The sequence below is a fragment of the Coregonus clupeaformis genome, unplaced genomic scaffold, assembly GCF_020615455.1.
Source record: "Coregonus clupeaformis isolate EN_2021a unplaced genomic scaffold, ASM2061545v1 scaf0965, whole genome shotgun sequence".
In the NCBI taxonomy this organism is placed as follows: domain Eukaryota; kingdom Metazoa; phylum Chordata; class Actinopteri; order Salmoniformes; family Salmonidae; genus Coregonus; species Coregonus clupeaformis.
This window is the reverse complement of record NW_025534419.1, coordinates 143,492-170,061: the sequence shown is the minus strand read 5'-3', so window position 1 is coordinate 170,061 and position 26,570 is coordinate 143,492. Positions and strand designations below refer to the sequence as shown.

General features: G+C 41.9%; 1 protein-coding gene and 1 pseudogene across 1 annotated transcript; both read left to right on the top strand.

Annotated features, from left to right (window-relative positions):
- Positions 1–419: 419 nt before the first annotated feature.
- LOC123486039 lies at positions 420–16,906 on the top strand (annotated as a pseudogene).
- Positions 16,907–19,157: 2,251 nt separating this feature from the next.
- Positions 19,158–22,640, top strand: LOC123486041 (transmembrane protein 9B-like). Its single transcript, XM_045217216.1, has 5 exons — positions 19,158–19,400; positions 19,774–19,865; positions 20,234–20,342; positions 20,869–21,000; positions 21,278–22,640. Exons 1-5 carry the CDS (start codon positions 19,320–19,322, stop codon positions 21,431–21,433), a joined length of 570 nt encoding a protein of 189 aa, XP_045073151.1. The 5' UTR covers positions 19,158–19,319; the 3' UTR covers positions 21,434–22,640.
- Positions 22,641–26,570: the final 3,930 nt, after the last annotated feature.

Sequence of the window (26,570 nt, the reverse complement as noted above, 5' to 3'; positions counted from 1 at the left end):
CGGGAACCACTCTTTTCGTCCAGCCAGAAGAGAGACACATTTCCTAGGCCTACTTAAAACACTATAGGCTATAGGTTTATGGTTATAAAATCAGTTATACAACCTTATCTAATATTCTCAATTGCTTCTGTTTTCAGTAGTCTCTCTCTCTCTCTCTCTCTCTCTCTAAATTCAATTCAAGGGATTTATTGGCATAGGAAACATTTTTACATTCCCAAACCAAGTGTAATAGATAATATACCAAAGTGAAATAAACAATCAGAAATGAACAGTAAACATTACACTCACAAAAGTTTACAAATAATAGAGAAAATAATAGAGACTATCTCTCTCTCTCGCGCTCACTCACACAGTCACTCACACACACACACACACACACACACACACACACACACACACACACACTCCTTTCTCTTTCCAAAGCGACTCGTGAGGCCGATTGACAGGTTAGAATGAAAATGAGGCGGACACTTGGTCACGACTTCAGTGCAAACGCGTCCTTTTAAGGAGAGCTCTAAACTTGGATCATATCACCATGGGAGCTATTTGTATTGCAAGGGACTTTTGTTTGTTTTTGCTCTTGTTAAATACTCGCCAAAGCGCTGCTCTTCTAGAGAACCCAGGTACGTTTTCTGAGTTTCAAAGAGGCTGTTTTTACGCAGGCTTTATAAGAGTGTTTGCGCTCATGTTGTTGTTGTTATCAAAGGATGTATAATTTCCAGACTTAATTTTGTTTTACATTATTATAGTTTGCCCACTCAGTATGGGCTTCAATTGTAGAAATTGGAACTTGATGAATCTCTTTTGTTAGTTTGCTTTTTTAATGAAGTCCTAAGAAGTTTTAATCTACCTACTAACTTGTTTTCTGATAAAAGGAATAACAAATGTACCAATGATAAGGAATGGGTCCTGACTTTTATTTTTTTCTTCATTTGAACACTTGGGAATAATGGATCAGGGTCAATGGGATCAATGTTTTGTTAACTTTAGTACTCAGAACCTGGTGAATTAGACTTTTACCTATTTAACTGAAATTATTCAGTGTTGAATTGAATATCGGGGATTTAATGAGGAGCACATTCATCCCAGAATCCTAATGTACTTGACTAAAATACAGATTTTTGAGTTTCATAACGAAATGTTGTTCTGTTAACATTTTTATGCCATAATGTGTATTTCAAATCCAGATCCATGCGCAGAAGGAAGTGATGGCTGTCACATTGATGCTATTTGTCAGAATACCCAAGCCTCTTACAAGTGCACGTGTAAAGCAGGCTTTAAAGGCGACAGTAAACATTGTGAAGGTAATTATCTCCTCTGTAATTCCTTGTTCCTTTCATCACTCATGTTTGTATTCGGATCATATGAGACACATTTGAATTCTTTGGACTAAGAGCTCCATGGATTACCAATACAAGTTTCAATGACATTTTGATTATATATCATAAACCTTGGCATAATGCATGGATTTGTATTTAAATTATGTGGCCCGTCATTTGAAAGGACCCTTTTCCACTAAATGCTCAAATGGCAAACATTCATCAATATTGACTTGACTCCCTTTTCTTAGACATTGATGAATGCGATATCGAGTACAATGGTGGCTGTGTACACGAATGTAACAACATACCAGGCAATTATCGTTGCACTTGCCATGATGGATTCAATTTAGCGCACGAAGGACATAATTGTCTAGGTAAGAAACATTTCAAACTATAAGGTAAACAACATTTGATGTATTGAGTGTCTGACAATCATTTAGCAGATGTAACTTTAGGCCTATACAGTGAATTAGGATGGCATTAAAAGTGTATGATATCAATAGGGAATTGGTTTATATTGTGCTAAGGCCATTGAACAATGTGTGACAGCCAGGTAAATAGAGATTTGATGTAATATTTCTTTATAGTTTTCATGAAGACTTAGCCTAGAAATTCATTAACATTCATCCAGTTATTTCATTGTTCTGAGAAGTCATGTCCTGGCTCTCCCTGCAGATGTGGATGAGTGTGTGTTCAACAATGGAGGGTGCCAGTATACATGTGTCAACACCATGGGAAGTTATGAGTGCCGCTGCAAAGAGGGCTTCTTCCTCAGTGACAACCAGCACACATGTATCCACCGCTCTGTGGGTGAGTACCCCTGGAATACCTGCCAACTCTCCTTCCCACCTTCAAATGTGTGTATGTGTGTGTATGTGTGTGTGTCTGTGTGTCTGTCTGTGTGTGCATGCGTGAGTGTGTGTGTGCACGCATGTCTGTTGTGTCTCGGTCCATCCATGTTTCGTATGTTTGTGTCTCAGTCTATGTGTGTGTGTGTGTGTGCGTCCCTATGTGTGTGTGTATGTGTGTGTGTGTTATGGTAGGCTACTAAGCCGTGTCAGGGGCACAGCAGAGAATTATGGAGCTAATTCTCGAATGTTCACATACAAGAGTGTGATTGACAGCACAATAAGGGATGACAGCTGTTAAGTCGGGTCCCCTCTCTGTGGCATTATCTAGAGCAGTCGGGGTTCAAAGGGCCCATGCTGTGGGAAAAAGAGCCCTGTGTCCCAGAGAACAAAACAAGTTAATAACTGCAACACTTGGGCTTTTGTGGCCTGTGTCTTACATTAGAATAAAGCTCCCTTTTTATGTGTCGGTAGCTTCTTAGCCACAGGTGTTTTTTTATTCTCACTAAATGGAATGAAGAGATGCAAAAGCTTTTCACTACATTGGGTTTCCCTTGGAAAAGTTGCTAAATCCTACCAGCACATCCACTCAGCCGTTGCAGCATAAGTTTAAAGAAGCTGCTCTCTCACGGTGACCTGGGAGAAGGCCAATGATGGTATTAGGTTAGAAGATAATAATATGATTCTGACTCCCATATGCACTGAGTGTACAAAACATTATGGACACCTGCTCTTTCCATGACATATACTGACCAGGTGAATCCGGGTGAAAGCTATGATCCCTTATTGATGTCACTTGTTAAACCCAGTTCAATCAGTATAGATGAAGGGGAGGAGACAGGTTAAATGAAGGATTTTTAAGCCTTGAGACATTTTAGACATTGTGTATGTGTGCCATTCAGAGGGTGAATGGGCAAGACAAAAATATTTAAGCCGACTTGACACAACTGTGGGAAGCATTGGGGTCAACATGGCCAGCATCCCTGTGGAACGCTTTCAATACCTTGTAGAGCCCATGCACCAAAGAATTGAAGCTGTTCTGAGGGCAAAAGGGGGGGTCCACTGCACATTTGATGGGTCCACTGCACTTGCATGTCAGCTGAATGCATCAGCCCTCTCTAGGAAGTGGTATTGTTGGTCCATGGGTTGTGGCAGATTTCTAGTCAGGGGGCTTCAATAATCTATCTTGAGACATAATTTATGTTGCGCAGTGTGAGTTGTTTTGCCTCTGTATTTCATTACGATGTACTATATGTAACAACATGTGAATACAATGTTGTTAGTAGTGTAATTACAGTGTTATTACACAGGTATAGGAGCAACCTAATGTAAAGTGTTACCTCTCTTTCCCAAGAGGGCCTTAGCTGTATGAATAAGGAGCATGGCTGTGCTCACATCTGCAAGGAGACACCCAAGGGAGGAGTGGCCTGCAAGAGTGCCGCCCAGGATTCGAGCTGGCCAGGAACCAAAGAGGCTGCATCTGTATGTGTGAAGTTTTGTGATTGAACGTATAGCCAGGTCAACCAAGAGTCTTGTTTAGATAACACATGAGTTGAACTTTGGAATTGACCCAAGTTTTGTGTCATTGGCATAGTGACCTGTAACCATGGTAACGGGGCTGCCAGCACACCTGCGAGGACATGGAGCAGGGGGCCCATCTGCAGGTGTCATGTGAGGTACACCCTGCACCCTGATGGCAGGTCCTGTGTAGGTAAGAGATGACCAACCACAAACCACATCCAGGCTTACTTACATACCTGGTACTTACCTGTAAGCATCTCTACGTATGGCAAACCAGTTTACTTAGTCAACATCGGTGAAATGGACTGAATCCTTCTAGATATTTCCATCTGTACACTTCTTCATTCTCCTCCTTTTTGTTACTCTCCCCCACTGAAACGCACCTGTTTAAATGATCACATCTTGAGCCTGTGGATGAAATGGCAATCCTTTCGAGGAGCTTGCCAGCTCTCCTGATAGCCAGTGTGTATTTCTTCCATTTGCACACCGTGGATATGATAAGCATCAGCCATCAGATAGGAAGGAGACGTACAGTAGTATCTGTTCCTCCCGCGGCGCTGCTGTGTGTGTGGGGTCCTGGATTATCACTGAGTTGTCTCCATCTCCATCTCACAGTTCCATCTCCTGTCTTATCTGCCACACGCATAGACAGCCACACTGCACATGCCCCTTGGGGTGTAAACATGTTACTTGTTACAGAGAGGGAACACAGAAGAACATCCAGGGAGGTAGACTACACTTACAGCGCCAAGGCGTGCACTGTGCAGTTCAGCTACTGTGCATCAGCAGACAGAACAGAACAGGAGGCAACTTAGTGCAAACCATTTTCTTAAATGTTTACTTATGTTTATTTTAGTTAGGCTAAAACACTGTTATGTATCTATGTGTATTCTGTTGGTTAGGTTACTGACTGTTACTCACGTCACCCACTGTCTGTGTTACAGAGCGAGATGAGACAACTACTGAGAGCTCTGATCACAACGCCATGTCCTTCACTGAGGTTGACAAACGTGTCAAGCGCGAGACTGCTCATGGGTAAAATTTGATAATTGCACAATTTCCACTGTTATTACCCATTGTTACCTATACAGCCTAAAATAACTAAACCAAACAGACTCAGCTACTGACTGAGAGGATTCTGTCAGTTGGACTATTTGAATGACTAGTTACCATGGGTTACGCCGCCAGGAATCAGCCAGAGGTGTTTTTCAAAGGGGGAGAAGAGCAAGGCCCAGTAAACTAAGGCATTCCACAGGCTTTAGAGCAAACTGTGAAATGACTATGGACCCTTACTTTCTCACCACCCAATTCCTCCCCTGAAAAAATATGCTTTTGTGACAGTGTGGTACATTTCACATGTTTTCCTTCCCGTTTAGGATGGGGATGGCGTTGGGTTGCCCAATGTATAGCACTGTCAGTCATGGTGTGCTGTGTCAATGTTCACACCTAGTAAAACACTGTATTGACTGTATGTATGTGACTGGGTTGCTAGCTCAGTGTCTATGACTACTGCTGTTGTCTACTCAATGTCTGTTGGTAGGGTTAAAACCAGACTTTGGCAATAGCACAATAACGACAGTACATGATGTATAGGCATTTTTATAACACTTTATTCAGTACAGTACACAACAGGAGCATGTTGACATTGAATCTATTCACGTTGGCCTTTCAGAGAACTGTGCCGTGAATAACGGGGGGTGTGACTCCACCTGTAAGGACACATCCACAGGCGTACGCTGCAGCTGCCCTGTGGGCTTCACTCTGCAGCCTGACGGGAAGACGTGCAAAGGTCGGACCAGCCGTCACCAAGAATCTCAACTCCATCTCTATGGCCTGCCTCCAAAATGGCACCCTATTCCCTATTTAGTGCACTACTTTTGACCTGGGCCCATGGGGCTCTGGTCAAAAGTAATGCACTTTATAGGAATAGGTGCCATTTTGGAGGCAGGCCATCTTTATCTCCATCTCTTATTATTCAGGTCAATGTACTTTTTATTTAACAAGCTTCACATCTCCTCCATAGGTATTTGGACAGTGAAGCTAAAATTTTCATTTGGCTCTACACTCCAGTATTTTGGATTTGATCAAATGTTTCATATGAGGCTACAGTACAGAATGTCACCTTTTATTTTAGAGTATTTTCATACATATCTGTTTTACCGTTTAGCAAATGAAAACACTTTATGTATCAAGTTCCCCCCTTGTGAAGAATTCATAAGTATTTGGACAAATTCACTTATAGTGTATAAAAGTAGTCAAAAGTTTAAGTATTTGGTCCCATATTCCTTGCACGCAATGACTATATCAAGCTTGTGACTTTACAAACTCATTGGATGCATTTGCAGTTTTTTTGGTTGTGTTTTGGGTTGTGTTTTGCCCAACAGGAACTGAATGGTTAAATGATGACTGGAGTAATTTCCTTTCTAAGTGAGTAGATAAGATGTTTCTGAATACTTCTAAATTAATCCTGATAATGCCATGATTAAGAAAGATCATGAAAGAATCATAAATAATGATGAGTGAGATCATTCTTTCTGCCTCTGTAACCTTCTCACTCATCATTATTCAAGAATCATCCAGAATCATCGTAGCGTCCACATGAATGTAGAAGTGTTCAGAAACATATTCTATTCTTACTTACAATAAAAGTGACTCCAAAATGGCACAAGACATTATTCACCATTCAGTTCCTATTGGGCAAAACATAACCCAAAACACAACCTAAACAAACCGCAATGCTTGATGTAGTTTTTGCTTGCAAGGATAATGGGACCAAGTGCTAACCTTTTGACAACTTTAATACACTAAAAGTGATATACTTATGACTTCTTTAAATGGGGGGACTAGATACATAAAGTGCTTTCAATTCTAAACGGCAAAACAGAGATGTATCGAATACCCTCAAATAAAAGCTGACATTATGTACAGTTTCATAAGTATAGAGACACATAAAAAAACTTGCTTCACTGTCCAAATACATATGGAGGGGGAGTGTATGTCTGTCTGAATAATAACTGTTTTATCATTTGCCTTTCACAGACATTAATGAGTGTGAGCTACACAACGGCGGTTGCGACCACTTCTGCAGGAACACCATCGGCAGCTTTGAGTGCAACTGCTGGAAGGGCTTCAAGCTGCTTACTGACGAGCACTCCTGCCAGGGTAGGCCTCTTCTCTTCACTCTCCTGCCCGTCTGCCCTACATCTGGGGAAGGGGGCTGAGACAGCACACTATACTGGGCTGTTGTTCTGTGTAGGTGTGCTGGTGGAAGATAAGACAGAGGGTGGGAGGCTGAACGGTTTGCCAGTATCGACTTGCAGGATTCCTCTGAAGATCCTTAACATGTGCTATAATAAAGCTTAACGTTTAGTACAAACTGATTTCTTCCCTCTGATACAACGCGTCATTAAGACGTTGCTGTCTCTATCATTAACTATCAAAAGACAATGCCACATTTCATCACGTGGTGATACCATGCTGCAATACAATGTAAAACCCCAATATCTACTACCTTAAATTGAAAAATAATATCCCTCTGCTTTTGATTACAGATATAGACGAGTGTTATTTCGAAAGGACATGTGGTCACACGTGTGTGAACTCCCCTGGTGGTTTTGAGTGTGTTTGCAACAAAGGGTACACCCTGTATGGACTGGCCCACTGTGGAGGTAAGACTATACGATGAATGCTTATGGGGCATTATACTTATGGTATGGGGAAAGGGCTTTGACACCATTCTGAATAGTTCATGTTGGTGTTTTCTATAAGACTAATGTGTATAGGGTATTATGCTTATGGTGAAAAAGCTTTGGTACCATCTATACCATTTCACACCATTCTGAATAGTTCATGTTGGTGTTTTTAGTATTTTTTGCTGAAAAAAGGATGGATGCTTTATGAATGAAGTGAGGTGAGAGATGCTGCTAATAACATATGGATGTTTTCCCTGCTTTCTTCTCAGACATAAATGAGTGCAGTGTGAACAATGGAGGTTGTGAGCAGGGTTGTGAGAACACCATGGGTGGGTTTGAGTGCCACTGCCACCCTGGCGATAAGCTACACTGGAACAAAAAGGATTGTATCGGTAAGACAGTGCCCCTTCAGGCCTGGGGGGGCTCTAGAAGGTTTAGGGTGTGTGCCGTGCATGGTTTGGTGTGTGTGCTCCCTGAGTTGTCCTTTGGGGAGTGTTTGACATCAAATCAGTGGTTGTATCACATGTATGTTTTGAAACTTTTGGGGACTAAAAACAGGAGATACTTTGAGTTATTTTCTTCTCTTTCTCTTTACTGCTCTGTGTCTTTCTCTCTGGTCTTTTGTTTAAAACCTAGGACAAAAACAGAAAAAGGCAATTGCTGTTGTTCCCATTGTCTTCTTGTCTCCTTGGATAGGTTTCACTCTGTTCCCACAACTTCTCACAACTTCTATGTCTGTCTGTCTGTCTGTCTTTGTCTGTCTGCTTACCACGGTCCAAGTCTGCTCTTTACCTTTGAGTTTGTTATGCTTTCCATCTAGAGGCAGAGGTTTTCCCAGCAACAAAGCCCCCTCTAAACCGACCTTGAACTGTAGCAGGCAGGAGGGAGGTGACCGCTGCTACCTGACCTGCCAGTCCCAGGTCCATATCACCAGTGGTGAGTTATCAGTTACTACTACTACTATCAGACTGCATCCCAAATGGAACCCTATTCCCTTCATAGTACACAACTTTTTGACCAGGGCCCACAGGGCTCTGGTCAAGGTAGTGCCCTATACAGGAAATAGGGTACCATTTGGGACACATATTTAGTTACTACTACTATCGTCTGCAGAGCAGCGCAGCCTCATGTTCCGGCACGCCGTCTGTTTGCTTTTGGCAGCCAGGCCTTTTGTGGCTCTGCCTTTTGTCTGTGGTGGCCTGTCTCATGCCCCTGTGTGTGTTTACAGGGACGGAGGATTCTTATACAGTGACCTGTGGAATGCCTCTGCCCTGCTTGGCTGGAGCACAAAGGAATGGAAGTGGCTCGTATTGCTTGGGCAAGTACACACCATCACAGATCTGCATCAGCCTCTGTCACTCTAGCCTGACGTAAACAACCAGAAGCACAACATATAAAGGCAAAACAACTTCATACCAAATCAAGTCTTCAGTATTTGCATTTTGATTTATAGACATATGGAAGTCAAGGGATTTTTCCTTTTGATCAAAGGGTTAACAATGTGCTATTATTTCCTTTGTACCATAGGACCAGAAATGTCAAGTGTCCTGCGAATTAAGACCACGGCCACTTTTAAGTCTGGCACAGGAAAGTGCAACTTGAAACGTAGTCAAGAGAGACTGAAGGAGAGCCTGAACGCAGCTCACTCAGGTACAGAGGTTTCATTCGTTAAAACAATGCAGATTAACCAGGCACTGCCTACATTTAATGCAACAAACTTGATAACAGGAACCAGACCTCAAGGCTGCTTAGATTAAAGTAAACTGAGAATGAGCCAAATATGAAAGAAATACGTGGGGGTAAGTAGTGCGGTCTGAAATGTTTTGAATGTCTCAGCACTGCACATTGTCTGGCAGTGACAGGGGAAAATTTAATTAGCCATAGCATGCCTTTCAGTTGGGCCCTACCCAGCCATCAATCAAACGGACTTCCGATTGTTGGATTATTTTGTTTCTCCAGTGGGTTCCGCAATTGTGCCATCTCAAAGGACACAATTGGTTCAAATAAAACTTTTCCCAGTCTCCTCTCTTTATCCCCTTGTCCAAAGGCAACAAAAAGAGCAGGGGGAAAAGAGTGCATGTTAAACCGGATACACAGAGAAGTCACTGCTTTTTAAAGAATGATTAGAAACATCAGTACTTGAACACACAAAGGATATGATCTCCTTCGATTTAAGTGTTATGACATTGCAGTTAAGTTTAATCCTCACTCTACCTGCTACAGGTGGACAGTTATAGACCATATAGTTATTCAGTAGCATGTGTGCTGTGTGTGTGTGTCTGCGTGCATACATGTGTGTGTTTGTCTCTGTGCATGCATGTATGTGTGCGTGTCCATGTCCTGTGTGGCTGGCCGTGTCCACAGACAGCAGGTCCCCCTTCACGGAGAACGTCCAGTTCAGCTATGTGCGCTTGCGCTGCAGCTCGTCTGGCCACCGGATGCGGGCCGCCACGGCAGGAAGGCGGGTTACGAGAGGAGGTCTCCTCCATCACGGCTGAGTTTGAGTTGGATGTGAACCTAGAGGAGGTAACAGGTTGGTCTCTCTGCCCTGCCCTGCTGTGACCCCAGTCCTCTGGCTGACACTCTGCTTTCTGTTTCTCTCTCTTCGCTCTTGCTTTTCGTCACTAAACAAGCCAAACATGTTAAAGTATCTCCTGTTTGACGTGGCGTTTTGAGGTGGTGGGATCTTTGGGGAAGGTGGAGGTTTGGAGGTTTCCTTTGTATACTGAGGGAGCAAGTGGTTGATCAAGTTGCCTGGTGTCTGTGTGTTGGAATTTATATTTTAGTACCGTATGTGTGTGTGGTTTTGTTTTGTGCGTGTGTATTGTGGTCTCATTGCGTTACGAGGACCATTTTGGTATCTGGTGTTTCTCTCAGCAGAGCTGTGACCTAGGCTGTGTGCGTCGACGCTCAGAGAAGAGGCTGAGGAAGACCATCCGTACCCTGAGGAAGTCCATCCACCGGGAGCAGTTCCACCTACACTTCGCTGGCTCTAACTACGAGCTTGCCAAGAGGCTGGCCCGGCCGGTGGACCTGCCGGAACACTGTGGGAAAGGACAGGTGCTGGTGGACAGGAAGTGTGGTGAGTGAGCATCTTGAGTGTTCTTAGTATCATAAGATATAGGTATAAGTGTATCTATAAGATGAGTATCATGTTGAGCATCTACCTGTATCTGTTTCTGCCTGTATCTGAGCCACCACTGGGGCCTAGCACAGGCCAGAGCCTAGCCCTGGCTCCCACACAGAGCAGCTCAAAGTCATGTCTTAAGAGTCATTGAAATTGGCCATGCCAGCGAGATATATTTAGACAAGTTGGTTTAATGATTGGATTTGGAGCAGGTGTTGGCCAGATGACTGCCATATTTGGGTGCAGATATGCTGTAATGAGCTGGTATGGGGAACGCTTGCTCGGCTCGCACGGAGAACAGAGAGGCTGTTGTTGGCTGGCTCGCAGGGTGAGGAGATCTTCCAGCATCTCCCTGGGGATAAAGTGCAACAGAAGGTGTGATGGCTGCCGCTAGCTTTTGCTGTTGTTGCCGCTGGTCCTATTTAGTTTTACAGCCATAATGGAGGAAAAGTCCATTAGCTTTAATGGCACCCTGTCAACATCGGCGGTGGAAAGGGAGGCTGGCATGTGTTTTCTCTGGCAGAGGGGAGGAGCAAGAGCTGCGTGCCCCCAGTTCAGGGCCTCACAGTAAGCATAGTAAGCCCACTGCCTGCTGCTGCGCTCTGCTTGTCTGTCTCAATGTGGTCAGTAGAAGGGGTCAGTTTTCTGTCCACCGTTAACTCTGTAATGATTGGTATTCTACCTCTAGAGCCCCTGTCTTAACCTGATCCAAGCCATCTATTTAAGAGGTCTGAAGACTATTGTAGACGACCTCTCAAAAGCTGTTCTAGCCTGCCTCTGTCTTGATCCAGAGCTCTCCTCTCTCTACTCCCCACCCTTATTGAGGTTGAGTGGGTGAGGATGGAGGGGTTTGGGGAGTGGGGGAAGGATGGGTGTTTGATCCATTCTGGTTCTTAGAGCTTTTTAAGAATAAAGACTGCCCATAGCTGGTTAAATGTATTGATTTTCATACAAGAGGGAAAAATCATGAAACTTAATCATTTTTGGCGGAAATAGTCTAATTGTTTTACAAACCAAGCATCTCTTAATCTAATTTAAAATAAATGTAATCCTTAATCCAAGGTATCCCCAGCAAAGCGGACTCTCGCTGGTGTCTGTTTCTTTCTGCCTCCAAATAACAGTAGACCAACATGTTGTGCTGGATTCAAATTACCCTTAGCTGTTGTTTTTGCTTTGTAGCTTGTTGTTTTTGTGTTTTATATGAGCTACTTACCTCATAAGTAAGTCGTAAGTCTTAAAACTAAAAGAACCCAAAAGAGTAAAGTTGCCAATGTGTAGGCAGTGGTGTAGACATGTAATTTGGAAGGGGGCTGAATGGGAAGCCGTAACCCCCTGCTCTATAAAAAGGAGCTATATTTTTCCCTCCACTCTGGCTTAGCTCACTGAGTGCAGTTGAAACCTTTCAGTTTGCCCACTCCATTGTAAATACCATTGGGGCTCGTTGTCACTGCTTCAGTGGGAAGAGAAATCCTCCACAACAACATGGCCTCAGCCTCACTAGTACTGAGAGAAAAGCAATGCCTTCTTATTCCTCACTCTTCAAATATCTAGCACTCTTTCTCTCAAACCAAATTGCGAACGTTATGAATCTCATGATATAGTACAAGGCAGTATTCCAATAAACCAACCGGGGAAATATCCCATATGTGTGATCAGAGTTTTTTTCATTCTAAATAATTAATGATTGATCAACAACAACATTTGCATTTCCTTATGCCTCAACCCAGTATAAGAATCAGCTGTATGTTGGATTTTAGTTTCAGACCACTTAATGAGGCAGAATTACTGTATTACTATGAAAAACAACAATAGCCAACAGCAAAACGTGCCAGTATGTAGTATCTGAAACCCTGTGTACAAATATTCTCCTGATCTCTTTTACGTACAATTGTGCATGTTCGTTTTAACATGGGAGATGATTAGGAAGTGCTGTTGATTCAAGCTGTGAGTTTGAGTGCTATATCCCCCCTCAGTCAGGGCCACTCTGCATGACCCCAGCCACTAAACTGCTGCGGAGAATTGACTTCAGCGACACCATGGGAATTAATTAGCATCAGCTGTTTGGGCCTCTGCTTGATAGGCGCAAGAAGTGACTGGGGTAGGCAGAATGGGGGGATTCAGAACCCTGACCCCTTTTATTGGGTTCAGCTCCTTACCATTGTGACACCATAGTGTTTGCCTATGTCATCAAATACTTGAATAGAGGTGAAAGGTCTTTTAAACCTCTTTGGGGCCATCAATTCGAGGACTCTATAGAATTGCCTCTGCATTTGAAAGGCTTCAAGGTTTTTTCCCTCTCTCTCTCTTCTCTTCTCTCGCTCTCTCCATCATATAAAAGCTGGTGGAGACAATGCGACGGTGGCTCCTCATGGTCATTCAGGATAGACAAAAGGCAGAAAAAATGAACTGCTCTTGAGAGAATTACATTTTCTTTCTTTTAAGGAAAATCAAGTTGCTGAGGCACATATAATGGATGTGCGTTAAAGCCTTTGTGTGTTCCTCATTAACTCATTATGGCTGGTTCTCTCCTGAAAAGCTCTTCTTACTTAGATTTTCCTGAGGGATATTTTTTTAAGAACCAAAATGATTTCACTTCACTGCTCTCTGTTGGAGAGATGATTAGATATCATTTCCCCCTTTAAGAAGTCTTGACATCACCAGACACACACAATAATTCAAACATGAATTAGAGACGTTGTTCTACAAAGTAAAACATGAAAAGGGGGGAAATTAAAGCTGATGGTGTGCATCCCTATAATCAGGCTTTGCACGCTCTTGTGAGATAAGAGACAAACACTCCTTTTGACTGGCTCTGTGTGTGCTTTGGTAGAGGTGAGGGTGCTTAGGATGGTATGTAGAGTTCTTTCCCCAATGCACACCGGTGTTATGTGAAGTGTAAGGACAACTTGTTTGATGTGGGACACAAATGCATCTGGGGAGCAGCTCAGTGCTCTTATGTCTGAATTTTTGCATAGCTCCATCAGGTCGATTTGCAATGCCTTTTTAACAGCTTAACACTGGGCCTCTTGTGGTAGGCTTGAATGCCAGTGTGTGTGTGTGTGTGTGTGTGTGTGTGTGTGTGTGTGTGTGTGTGTGTGTGTGTGTGTGTGTGTGTGTGTGTGTGTGTGTGTGTGTGTGTGTGTGTGTGTGTGTGTGTGTGTGTGTGTGTGTGTGTGTGTGTGTGTGTGTGTGTGTGTGTGTGTGTGTGTGTGTGTGTAACATCCTCTTATCTAGCCCTTCTGCCTCATTCCTCTACTTTTTTGCTAGTGAGCTGCACTGTTGGAACGTACTATGACAGGGATCAGGGAAGGTGTGTTCTGTGTCCAGCTGGAATGTACCAAGATGAAGAGGGGCAGACGTCTTGCGAGGTCTGCCCAGGGCCAGAGGTGAGAGGAAGCCCCAGGTCGGTTGGGGCGCAGAATATCTCTGAGTGTGGAGGTAAGGCTCAAGAGTTGAGGATATGAGTAAGCATGTATCTCCTAACTGTGTACAAGACAGGAGACGTGAGTCACCTTGGATACTTACTTACTCAACCATCATAATCATAAAGATAACTGCGGCAAAATACACGGAACTCCATCAAAGACCCTGGAATAGCTTTTTCCCTCATGGTTTGATCTTTTAAAAGTGATCTTTAAACTAGTCTCCCAGTCAGAATCACATCCTGTTATGAGTATATAGAAATACACAGGAAGGAGCGATACTCCTGATAAAAAATCTCCCGCAGGCAGATGTTGTGCTTTGTATAAAGCGTGTAAGCCTCAGAACGTTCAAGCCCTGTTTGAATTAAACAGCCACCCGGCCCCTGCCCACTCCTGAATAAAGAGAAGAAGGATCCACCATGTTTTCACCTCCCCAAACACTGTTATCACAGCCAGTTTGTGGCTAAGCCACAGATCCCATCTCCTGCTTTCCCCACCAATAGACTAAACAAAAAAGAGCTATAGGGAGAGACAGTTTGTTAAAGTCAGTCAGGAGATATGAGAGAGGTTGTTCCCTGGTAGATAATGGCCTTGCATTACATCACTCCACTGACATCTGCTCTCCTGGCCTTTGTCTTATTGTGGTAGAGTGCTCTTTCTTTAAGTCGCTCTGGATAAGAACGTCTGTCTGCTAAAATGACCACATGTACGATGGGAATGTTGCTTTGAGCAGACTGAGTGGGTACAAGTATCCCTCTGACCAGTCCAGTGTTGTTGTGTTCCCAGGTCAATGTCCCTCTGGTCAGTTCTCCCATGATGGCTTCATCCCTTGCCTGCCCTGTCCCCTGGGTACCTACCAGCCAGAGGTGGGGCGCACTTCCCCTGTTTCCACTGTGGAGGAAACCTGGTCACCAAACACAATGGTGCCGTGTCCTTCCAGGAGTGTGTAGACCAAAGGTGAGCGGTCAGCTTATCCATCCCATTTAGTTATGCATGTAAAGTCTGGGTGTATCGTCCCAAATGACACCCTATTCCCTACATAGTTCATTACTTTTGACCAGAACCCTATGGATCCTGGTCAAAAGTAGTGTCTTTAAGGGAATTCCCCTGCAGTTTCTGTTTTATGGAAATATACTACATTGGTTTATGTTGGTGTATGTTGGTGTTTGAGAGGTGCTAAACCGTGGTACCACTCCATTCTGCTCCTGTAGTCCAGTGTTCACCGGGACATTACTACAACACCAGCACACACCGCTGTATCCGTTGTCCCATGGGGACGTATCAGGTGGAGTTTGGTCAGAATTACTGCATCTCCTGCCCAGGGAATACCACCACCGACTTTGACGGCTCCACCAACATCATGCAGTGCAAAAGTATGTATGTTCAGACAAGAGAAGTATGTGTGTGTGTGTGTACATTTGTGTGATTGTTCATGGCTTCACATTTTAAATGTATTTAATGGCTAAAACTAAAACTACATGCAGGTTTCTCTACTACTGTACTGTGCTCAAATCAATATTGTTCCTGTCCTGCTTTGGGATGCTACTGTAGATAATTAGCGTCGCAGCACCAAGGCAGCGCTGAAATATTTGACACTATCCTGTCACCTCACAGACAGACACTGTGGGGAGAGCTGGGAGATTTCACTGGCTACATAGAGTCCCCCAACTACCCAGGGGAACTACCCAGCCAACATCGGTGCACCTGGACCATCAACCCACCACCCAGCGGCCTCAGAATCCTCATCGTGGTCCCAGAGATTTTCCTCCCCCATCGAGGATGAGTGTGAGACTACCTGGTCATGAGGAAGAGCTGTGGAGTGTTTGTGTTTTTGTTTATGTGCGTGCGTGCATGCATGCGTCTGTCTGTCTGTCGGTCTGTGTGTGTTTGTGTGTGTGTGTGTCGTGAGTGGAGGTTAGGGCTTGTTAGGGTGACTGGGTGTTATCAGGGTGCTACAGTATTAATGTGATTTCACTGCAGGTGACCAGATGTTGGTGATGAATGTCTTTAGAATTATAAGAGGGTGGCAGTGTTGGTAGGAGGTTCTGCATAATATGATAGCACCTCTCTAGAGATCATGGGGTACTATGGGCTTCTAATAGACCATTCGATCCTGCCACATTCAGAGTAATGAATGGTGCTAGTGTTTGATTTGTGCATAATGTGCCCATTTCCTCAATTCCACAGCTCTCTCCAACTCTGTGACGACCTATGAGACCTGCCAGACCTATGAGCGGCCTTATTGCCTTCACCTCCCGCTCCAAGAGGCTGTGGATACAGTTCAAATCGAATGAAGGGAACAGTGGAAGGCTTCCAAGTCCCTTATGTGACCTATGATGGTAAGAGACATCCTTATTGGTGGAAATATTGATGATGTTGCTTTAAATTAAGCACATGCTTAAATACAACAATGGATCAAGTGTCTGTGAAATGTAATTTTATTTGGAATTTTAAGTCTGGATAGGTCTACGTAATGCCACAAATGTATCACCTACTTCCAATTGCACAAATAATATAGAAATATACTCTTGGGTATGTTTATATATGATATATGTTTCAGAGGACTACCAGGAACTCATCGAAGATATAGTCAGAGATGGAAGATTATATGCCTCTGAAAATCACCAAGAAATTCTCAAGGTAAAGATTTCATGTATTTCCTGTGGAAAAAGCTTTTGTCTGCCATATACTACCCTCTTCTGGACACAATAAGAAATTAAGGATGCAAACTTCACTTGAGCGCCATCGTAAAAATGTCAGATGACTGTTGGCTCGGTCTCAGGGATTGAATTCTAATCTGTACTAATTTTGGTTTACATTCTCTTCTCAGGACAAGAAGAACTTATGAAGGCACTGTTTGATGTATTGGCCCACCCACAGAACTTCTTCCTACACAGCAGCAGGAGTCAAGAAATGTTCCCCCAAATCCTTCATCCGATTTCTACGTTCTAAGGTTTTAAGATTCCTTCCTTAAGAAGGCACTATCATCAAGTTACTTTGTGATATCTCAAAATCTTATACCTGTTACTCCCTGCAAAGCTGTTACGTAATTCACTGACAAATAGAAAAGTGTCTTTTATTTATCCTGTCTGTACAGAGACTGAGGCTAAGAGTTGACTAAAGAATACTCACACTTTCCTCAAATGACTTCAATTGGCGATTCTGGAATGGTGGTACTGACTGTCATGCTTGCACGAACAAGTGGCAGCTCCTGCAATCACATCTGGTCTACATTCTGAGCTAAATGTTTTGTACTTCGATACCACATCTATCTCTATATTCCATACACTCCTGTGTGAGCATTTCTTTAACATGTCTTCTTTTTCAACTTTCAGTCTCCGGAATAGCTTGAGTGGTAAGGCTGATTTGATTCAATTAATGAATGCTTGATTTTCATACTTTAACAACAACATCTTGAAAATAATTATTAACAACTTTCACCAATGGCGTAGAGGGCGGATGAACAAACTCTTCAGTCTCATATAAAATTGAAGTGGTAAGCTGAGGTTTGATGCTAAATGTCAACCACATAGATATGTATATTATATAACCTATTCATTTTCACATTTAGATCAATTTTACAAATATCCTAATTAATATATGGCACAAATTACTTATGGTGGAACTTTAAACACTACGATTATATACCACAAAAACAATTATCCATACTATTTTTGTATATTGTTAAAAAGTATTAGATGAAAATGTTAACTATTGTGTAGTTAACTGCATTTCCCTCTTATTCACATCCCCTCACAACCTGTATTTTTTGCTGCCTCAAATTAATGTTATCGTTTTCCGCTGTATCCTCAAAACATGTTTTACTTTAGATTCTATCACGAGTGAATACACCATGCTACTGTGCTTTGAGTAACACAAATTCCATCAGATCAAACCACTCTTCACTATGATCATTCAAACACTAAAAGACTACTTTTCACTACTCATAGAAGTGAGATTATTGAGTGGTGTGACTAGAAATAATTATGAACTATTCACATTCCAGATATGGAATGGATTTTATTCACTTATGATTTAGCAAAAGAAATGTAATATCTTATTTTTATGTTTGTACATATAACATATTGTAAATATAAACATAATATTTCTTTTCTTTATTATTTTACTTTCTGATATGCTATTTTCAATATACAACAACTTGTCCAAATCAAAATAATACATTAATTATGTGTTTTTTATATAGGTTCTATATTATTTTTTTTTTTTTTATCTATTAACAAACTATTGCTCCCCTGTTCACCTATTTAATTCCTAAAGAATTCACATTCATTTTATTTTCACCTTATCTTAAGAAGGTCTAGTCCTCCTCCCCTACCCTAACCCACTAGATTTACCCTAGCCTCTCTGGTTACATACCTCCAAAAATCACGTCATTTCACGGGAATGTGCAACCTAACCCAACCAACCAAAGATTTGTATAACTAAACCAAGACCACATCCCTAAGTCATTTCCAATGGGAACAAATTATTCATAGTGGGGAGAACGGCAAGGAGTTGGGCAGGCCAAGGACTGGCTTTCAAGCGAGATCACACCTTACATGGCCTCTGCATATTTCCGTTAGGGAACGCAAGTGGCGTGGTGCAAGAACTCGATTCGCCTTTGCCTCCTTCTAAACAATGCGATTTCTTACAACTCTTGCAAAGGGTAAAGTCTGCAAAACTTAGTCTCTCTCTTTCTACAACAAGATTTTTAGTTTGGGAACAGAAAACTGTATTGAGATTAAAAAAATTATCGATGAGAAAGGGCAGAATTGTCGGCCAAAATCCACCTCCTTTCATCTTTTGCACTGCCGGCCACTGGGCTTCCTCTCGTACCATATTTGGTAGTAGTGGAAACGCCAAGCGGATGCTTCCACATTTATACATTCGGTGAATATCTGTCTCATTGTTCTATCTGTTACCTTTAATCCATTTAACATTTCCAATTTTTATAAAGATAAATAATGGCGTATTTTTTGTAGGCACTAACTCCGCCATGGTTCGTGGTAGTGTTTTTGGATAAACGCCGAAAAATAAGGTCTGTGGTAAAAACTACAGATTTAGGAGATTTTATTACGTTTGTTCTATGAGATAATCTAAGGGGGGTATGCACGTTCCAAGCATTCCGGATAGCAAGGACCCTCAAAGAGCGTATCATTGCTATCTTTTTTAGTTCCGACAAGCTGTTAATACCTGGGGAATACGATTTACCGCACAGGAAGTGATGTCATGCAGTTGTCAGCTGATCGGTGGGAGGAAATGTTTGATGCTAGCAGGTGCTAGCAGAAGGATTGTTGTCAGTTGAAACAAAACAACCTTTTATCTGATTTCAGGATATCGTTTCTCCTTTTTCTTAGTAGCTTGTATTCTGGGACCAACATAGAAAAATGATGTCGATCGTCGCCTTCAAGCTGCTCTCTCTTCTTGTTGGTTTGTTATTTATATCAACACAGACGACGGATGCTAAGGTAGGCTCTGTGTTGTTCACGACTGTCATCTGCTTTACAGCTAAGTGCCCTTTCGTCTATTGTAATTGAATCCGTTTTATTTTGACATTGTTTAATGTTAGTTGTTAGGTCAGCTAGTTAGTTACTGTAATTAGCCAGTTAGACAAATCTGGCTCAGATTAGTATGTCCTTTCATTTTGACGACAATGGCTAAGTTAGCTAACTAGCTAGCTGGTAACCTGCTCTGTAAATGTGCAGTTAATGTGATTATTCCATTGGCTGTTTGAGCTTATTTTTGAAAGCAGTCAGCTAGCTAGCTAGTTATATCACTGTTTTATGGCATTAACGGTTCTCTGATATCACAGCCTGACCATTTTCCCCACTTTTCCCTTAGAATTCAGAGGATATTCGGTGTAAATGTACCTGCCCACCGTACAGAGACGTCGATGGACAGATCTACAAACAAAATGTATCTCTAAAGGATTGGTATGTTGTGTTGTCATGTCATTTACAGATGATTACATACTGGTCGCGTTCCACTGCTTAGACGTTGCCAGATCGTGCAACGCCTGGATAGGTATTTTACCTATCAGCTAATCACACCATATGTTATAACAATCTGTCAATCGATGACACAGTCGAAGATGTGGCACACCATTTGGTTGATGCATGCAGTAGAACGCGACCACTGTCTGGGGTGGGGTGAATGTATGGCTTGTCTGATGGATTAGGCTAACTGTAATTTTACACTGTCATATTAATTATCTCAAATCATATTTGGATAACTGTTACTAACTTCAACCTCCCTGTGCTTTTGAATAAGTATTATGATTCAATTGTATATTTGTTTTCAGTAACTGCCTCCATGTTGTGGAGCCAATGCCAGTTGATGGAAAGGATGTGGAGGCGTACTGTCTGCGTTGTGAATGCAAATATGAGGAGAGGAGTTCTGGAACCATCAAGGTAAGTCTAGGAAATATACCAACCAGTTAGTTACTGTAACTAACTGTGCTGTTGCTATCCTGCCATGTGGTAAAGCAGAGAGGAAGTGATTCTTCATACTTTCATGTGGATATCTTCGCTTAAATTCCCAACGGCAGAAGGACAACAGGCAAATGGAATTTTATTCAACGTTCCTGACACACAGGGGACATTTGTGGTCCTCTGTAGCTCAGCTGGTAGAGCACGGCGCTTGTAACGCCAAGGTAGTGGGTTCGATCCCCGGGACCACCCATACACAAAAATGTATGCACGCATGACTGTAAGTCGCTTTGGATAAAAGCGTCTGCTAAATGGCATATTATATTATTATTACGATTTCGGCGATGGGATATCACTCAACGATGTTGCCCAAGTGGGATAGCATCGGCGCATGCGCTCTGCTACTAACCAGTCAACTCTGTCTATTATTGCTGAGCTGAAATGGAGTCAATAGTTGCATGCAGCCAAGGCTTAATGGGTTAATGAGTTTGTGTCCACTGTGTTCCAGGTGACTATCATAATCTACCTGTCCATCCTGGGCCTGCTGTTCCTCTATATGGTGTACCTGACCCTGCTGGAGCCCATGCTGAAGAGGAGGCTCTTTGGACACTCACAGCTCCAGAATGATGATGATGTCGGGGTATGTGTGCATGTTGCCCATCCTAACTATAGTGGTGGCCTTTAAGTCAAAGCAGTTGTTGGAGTTATGACATTTTTGTTGTTTGATTGTGGATCTCGTATTGTGTGATGTGTTGGCGCAATATATGTGGTGATGTCTCATGCTGTAAATTGATTTAAATTGATTTAATGAATAGTTTGGAGAGAATTGTTTTTGGAAGTGTTTCTTAAAAAAAAAAAAAAAAAAACTAGCTTGTCACAATTGTAATTGTAACTGTAATGTCTGTCTCTGGGTTCAGGACCAGCAGCCTTTCGCCAACGCCCACAACGTATTGTCTCGTTCGGCCTCTCGTCCCAACATGCTGAACAAAGTGGAGCACGCTCAGCAGCGCTGGAGGAGGCAGGTCCAGGAACAGAGGAAGTCTGTGTTTGACCGCCACGTGGTGCTCAGCTAAACCCATCCCCAGGAAACAAAAACCCTGGGTGAAGCAAATATAATTACTGTGACTGCGTGGTCCCTTTTTTTTTTTTTTTGACTGATTCTTTCCCCGACTTCCGAGCTTCATCCTCATTGGTGTTTTGTTCCTCAACAGGACCTGTATTCCATGAAATGTGATCATATAGCTCTATATATTCAGGAGGTGATCATAAAGGGGCTCTACATCTTTAGGTTGAAGTGGGGTGTTGCATTTGAGACCTTTGCCAGTGTCTGTTTGACTTTGTATACTTTCTGATTAATAATACTAATAGAAAGTAAAAGATGTTTCAGTTTGTACCAAATCCCCCCCCCCCCCAACAATGGAAACAATGGGTGACCGTATGCACTCCTTTTATAGTAATGTTGGCAGCTTCTGATAACAGGAAATGATTGCCAAGTCACCAATGAAATTAGGTGATATATTTGAAGGTAGAGTAAATAACAAACAAAAACATATCTAAAATATCATACCAAAATGAATCACTCAAGCTAATGAAAATGTCTTCAATAAATATAACATCTGCTACCTAAACCACGAAAGATGGGAATGAGTTGGAAACAGTAAAAATTTGTAAAATGTCTCCTGTCAAAAAGCATGTTCTTTAAGAAGTGATGTAAAACTTATTTTGAACCTTTTACCCTAAACAACAGTTGATGTACAGATGTATGCATTTCATTGTGTGCTGACTGTGGTGTAAACACTCCTGTATCATGTTCTCCTGTAAGGCTAAGTATAATATGTAGCATTTGGGAGACATTTTGATGACTGTTAACCTATCATCCAATGGTACATTTAATGTAAACATTAGTCCTCTCCTTTGAATATATGTGTGTTACTGAAGTCAGAGCCCTCAGCTGTCACTGTAGAGTAGACGGACTCCATCTCTACACCTTGTTTTGTTTTCAGCGTCTACTCCTCTCCATTTAGGTGCATTTCACATGAATCACACGTGATTGAGATCCTCCTTTATTCGAACTTTAAATAACTTTCATTGTCTTATCTGTTAGACAGTCTTGATACCACCATCTGTCTTTTACACTGATGTAAATATGTTTTTTAATTATAATTTAGGATAGCTGGATGGTTGTAAAGTGGGTAGAAAATGCTACTGTTGGGTGGCCTAATGAAAGTGTTAACTCTTATCTGTGATAACTTCACATTTGAAATACATTTCTGAAATATTTATAATGCTTTTGTTTACCACTGACACTATCAAATTCCTGGACCATCCACCAGGAGGCGTCCTTCAACATAAAGGGTCAAATACATCGCATTGATAGGCGCACAAAATGGCAGGTCAACTATACCTTAGGAGTTCTATCAATATGATATTTTTAGGACATAGGACTTTGCTATGCAGAGGGCAATAAACAGGAATGCAACAACTGATGAGAAATGTCAATAAGCAATGGAATTAAATTGTATTCATGCATTAGAAATTCATAAGAAATGTCAATAAGCAATGGAATTAAATTGTATTCATGCATTAGAAATCCATAATTCATAATATAGCCCAGAGGAAACTAAATCTGGACGAAAATAATCAGTCTATTTCGCAAGTTCACCATTGAACAATAGACCACGAAGTAAAATTACAGTATAAGTTTGCAAGTAAAAGTGATCTCCAATGACAATATTTTTATATCATACAAGACGATAGTGATAATATATTCACTTTTCAATTACTTTTGCAGAGCTGCCGTCATCGTTTCCTGTTCTCTCCCCTTTTATTTTTTTCTTTGCATTCAGTCCGTTATCCAGAAAAAATTAGGCTACACTCGGCGCAGAAAATTCAGATTTAAGGATACTCGGCAAGAGAGCTACATTTGCGCTGTCAAAGAATGGATTGTTGAAAAAATACTCCAATACGTGCATAAAGGATAAGGTAAGAAGCATTTTCCTTTTAATTTGTTCATAACGTAAACCCATATATTCTAGGTTTAACTTAATATAATGCATTAACTGTTTTATGAATCTGATCCTTTCATTTTCTGTTTTATGAAACTTGCGTGGGCAATAATGAAGATTTTTTTTAAAAATTGCCACAAAAATGTTGACATTTTTTATGAGAGTGACTTGCTGGGTTGATAGAAAAACCTACGACCAACAATAGTTTTCCCAAAGTTGTTTTATTCAATACAGTACTACCTCAAAATCAACTGTTGTACTGTGAACAGAAGCTAGGTGGCGCCTTAGGCCTTTTATATAAACTACCCAATCTGGCATCTTAACTGAAATAATCATATATACATTTACATTTTAGTCATTTAGCAGACGCTCTTATCCAGAGCGACTTACAGTTAGTGAATACATTATTATTTTTAATACTGGCCCCTGTGGGAATCGAACCCACAACCCTGGCGTTGCAAACGCCGTGCTCTATCAACTGAGAGCTACATCCCTGCCGGCCATTCCCTCCCCTACCCTGGACGACGCTGGGCCAATTGTGCGCCGCCCATGAGTCTCCCGGTCGCGGCCGGCTGCGACAGAGCCTGGATTCGAACCAGGATCTCTAGTGGCACAGTTAGACCACTGCGCCACTCAGGAGACATATACATCTTTTGTACCATTTTAATATCAGTCAATATGGGAGGATCTGGGTGAATTTTGTTTTTTTCTTTGCAGTATGCATTTATTGAAGTATTACTTAAAATGTTGCTTCATGCGTGGGAGAATGCAGGCTTCTGGAAGAAAGTAAAAGTATTATAACTACTCTTTCACCTGAAACTCTTTCAACCTGAATTATTGCATGTCCAAGCAAAAACAATACTCCAAGGTACTTCCCGTTAATAGGGCCCATCCTGTGTTTTAAGGGCCAGGCTCTTATCTGTCCCTCTTTGGTTAACGACAGAAGGAGAGGGTCTGTCTCCTCAATCCCCTCTTCAGTGCCTCAGTGTCAGACAGTGGGAATCGTTTCAAGGCTCATAGAGACTGCATCCCTGCAGGAGAAGCTACAGTCAGTACCTTCCCAAGGTCTGTCTGGCCATGGTCAGGCTAATATTATGGCTGCTGTCTGGAGAAACCTTTCAATCCCACTGAAATGCAAGATAATAGTTTATTTGTTCTTGCAGAGCAGTTACTCTCTGTGATGTGGAAATGCCTGTGCTGTAAATTGATGATGGGTTATTTGGATATTATTTATTCCTGTCTATAACAGTACAATGATTTCCGATGTTTAAAATATGAATTATTAGACATCTCTTGAGTAAATACTGTGGTTAGGGAGGCGCACATTGTCAGAGTAGAAATCTCTTTTATAAGGGAGAATAACTGTTTCCATGCATGTGTTTATCCTGTAAAGTCCCAATGGAGCCGTTTTTATATCAATATCAAATCATTTCTGGGTAACAATCAAGTACCTTACGGTAACAGATTTCCATTAAAATGGGCAAAAAAAATGATCAGGCAAGATATTTGATTGGACTGTCTGGGAGCGGTCTGAGTGGGGGACGACGACGACGACATAAAACTAACTGTTATTGGCAGAGAGGTTTGGAACTCTCTTTGTTATTGGTCTATTAACCAATTTAACACCTGGTGATGACACCAGGCAAGCCGAAACTCCCGCCCATGCAAACAGGCTGATTAGAAGGTCCTGTGTAGATTGTATTTTCAACCAGCAACTATCAGGAAATAACACTGATCAAATGTTTTCACACTTTTGCAGTATTAGTTTCATCAGCTGTTATACAATATGATACAAAACACAGATTAAACAACATTTTGACTGCACTGGGCCTTTAAGAAAGCATCTGGAGCAAGAATTAAGACAATGTGCAGGACATTCCTCTCCTTTCAGTATGTGAAGCTGACAGCTATAATACCATTAACACATTGAACTAATCAGGATGAAGGCTAATGTGACTGGAGGCTGCCAATTTCCTCCATGATAACAAATACAGTACAGGATCATGTCCTAAAGTGTTTCCCCCAATCCCAACAGTGCTGCCAAAACATAGGCAGGTGTTTATTAGAATAAAAATAAATCCCATGTGTGGTAGTGGCTTTAGATCTGTGGAAATGCTTATTTGTACATGGGGGAAGCAGTAGCAGATCTTTTAAGTATCATGGCAGCCTTTGGTAGCATGGTTCTCCATGGGTCACAGACTCCAAATGGACTCCATATGAAGAGAACAGTAAAAAGGGGCCATAGGGGTGCCTGAGGCTGTAGCATTTATTACAAGTATGCATAATCAAACACTCACACACACAGAATAGCTTACATGCCTCTGGTAGCTCTTGTGACAACAAAAAGTTCCGCTTTTTGTCCATTTTGAGATATTTCTCAGCAGCAGAATGAGATCAAATCATATTTTCGCCCTATGATGCTAAGGGACAAAAGAAGATGGATACAATTACATTATGATACTTAGATGAACCACTGAACAGTCTACAGGCCCTGAAGCTTATTTTGATGCAGATTGGTACTGTAGGGGGAGAGGAAGTATTTGTAGGGCGAGTCTTGTCATCTCTCTCTTCATTAGGCCTTAGGGCAGTAGTGTTGGATATACATCATCAACCTGAGAGGAATCGACTGCTGGAGTTAAAGGGTGCCTTACGACCTGTCTTGAAATGTAATATGTTGTTCCTAAAAAAAACGTATTTATGTTAAAACAGAAGCAGTTTAGACATGCGATTCAATCAGACCTTATGCTGTTTGGCTGCTTGGAGGATTTCGTATGCGACTGGCCCATCCTCATTTCCATAGCTCCCTTGACCCGCTGGCCCTTGGCTATTTAAAATCTCCAGATGCCAGAGGAGAGGCTCTCACAGGAATATTTTGTGGTAAGGGTGTGGTGAAATCTCAACAGTGTACTGGAGAGGGATACTGTCAAATTTCTGAGGCTTTTGTGGGTTCACTGAACATGACGGATGGATCCTACGCAAGGTACATTGGACCTGTAACGGGTCCAGAAAACACTGGCCTGGTCGTATGTTTTTTCCCTTTGCCTGAATGGTTTTAGCAGGTGTAAAAGGTGGAGAGTTGTAGACCTCAGGGAGAAGATTTTAAAACAGATTTATGCCATCAAAACTCTGTGGACAAATTCCTGAGTCCAAGCATTGAAAAAGGTTGTATTCTCTTGTGAAAGTAGCCCTATACAAACAATAACAG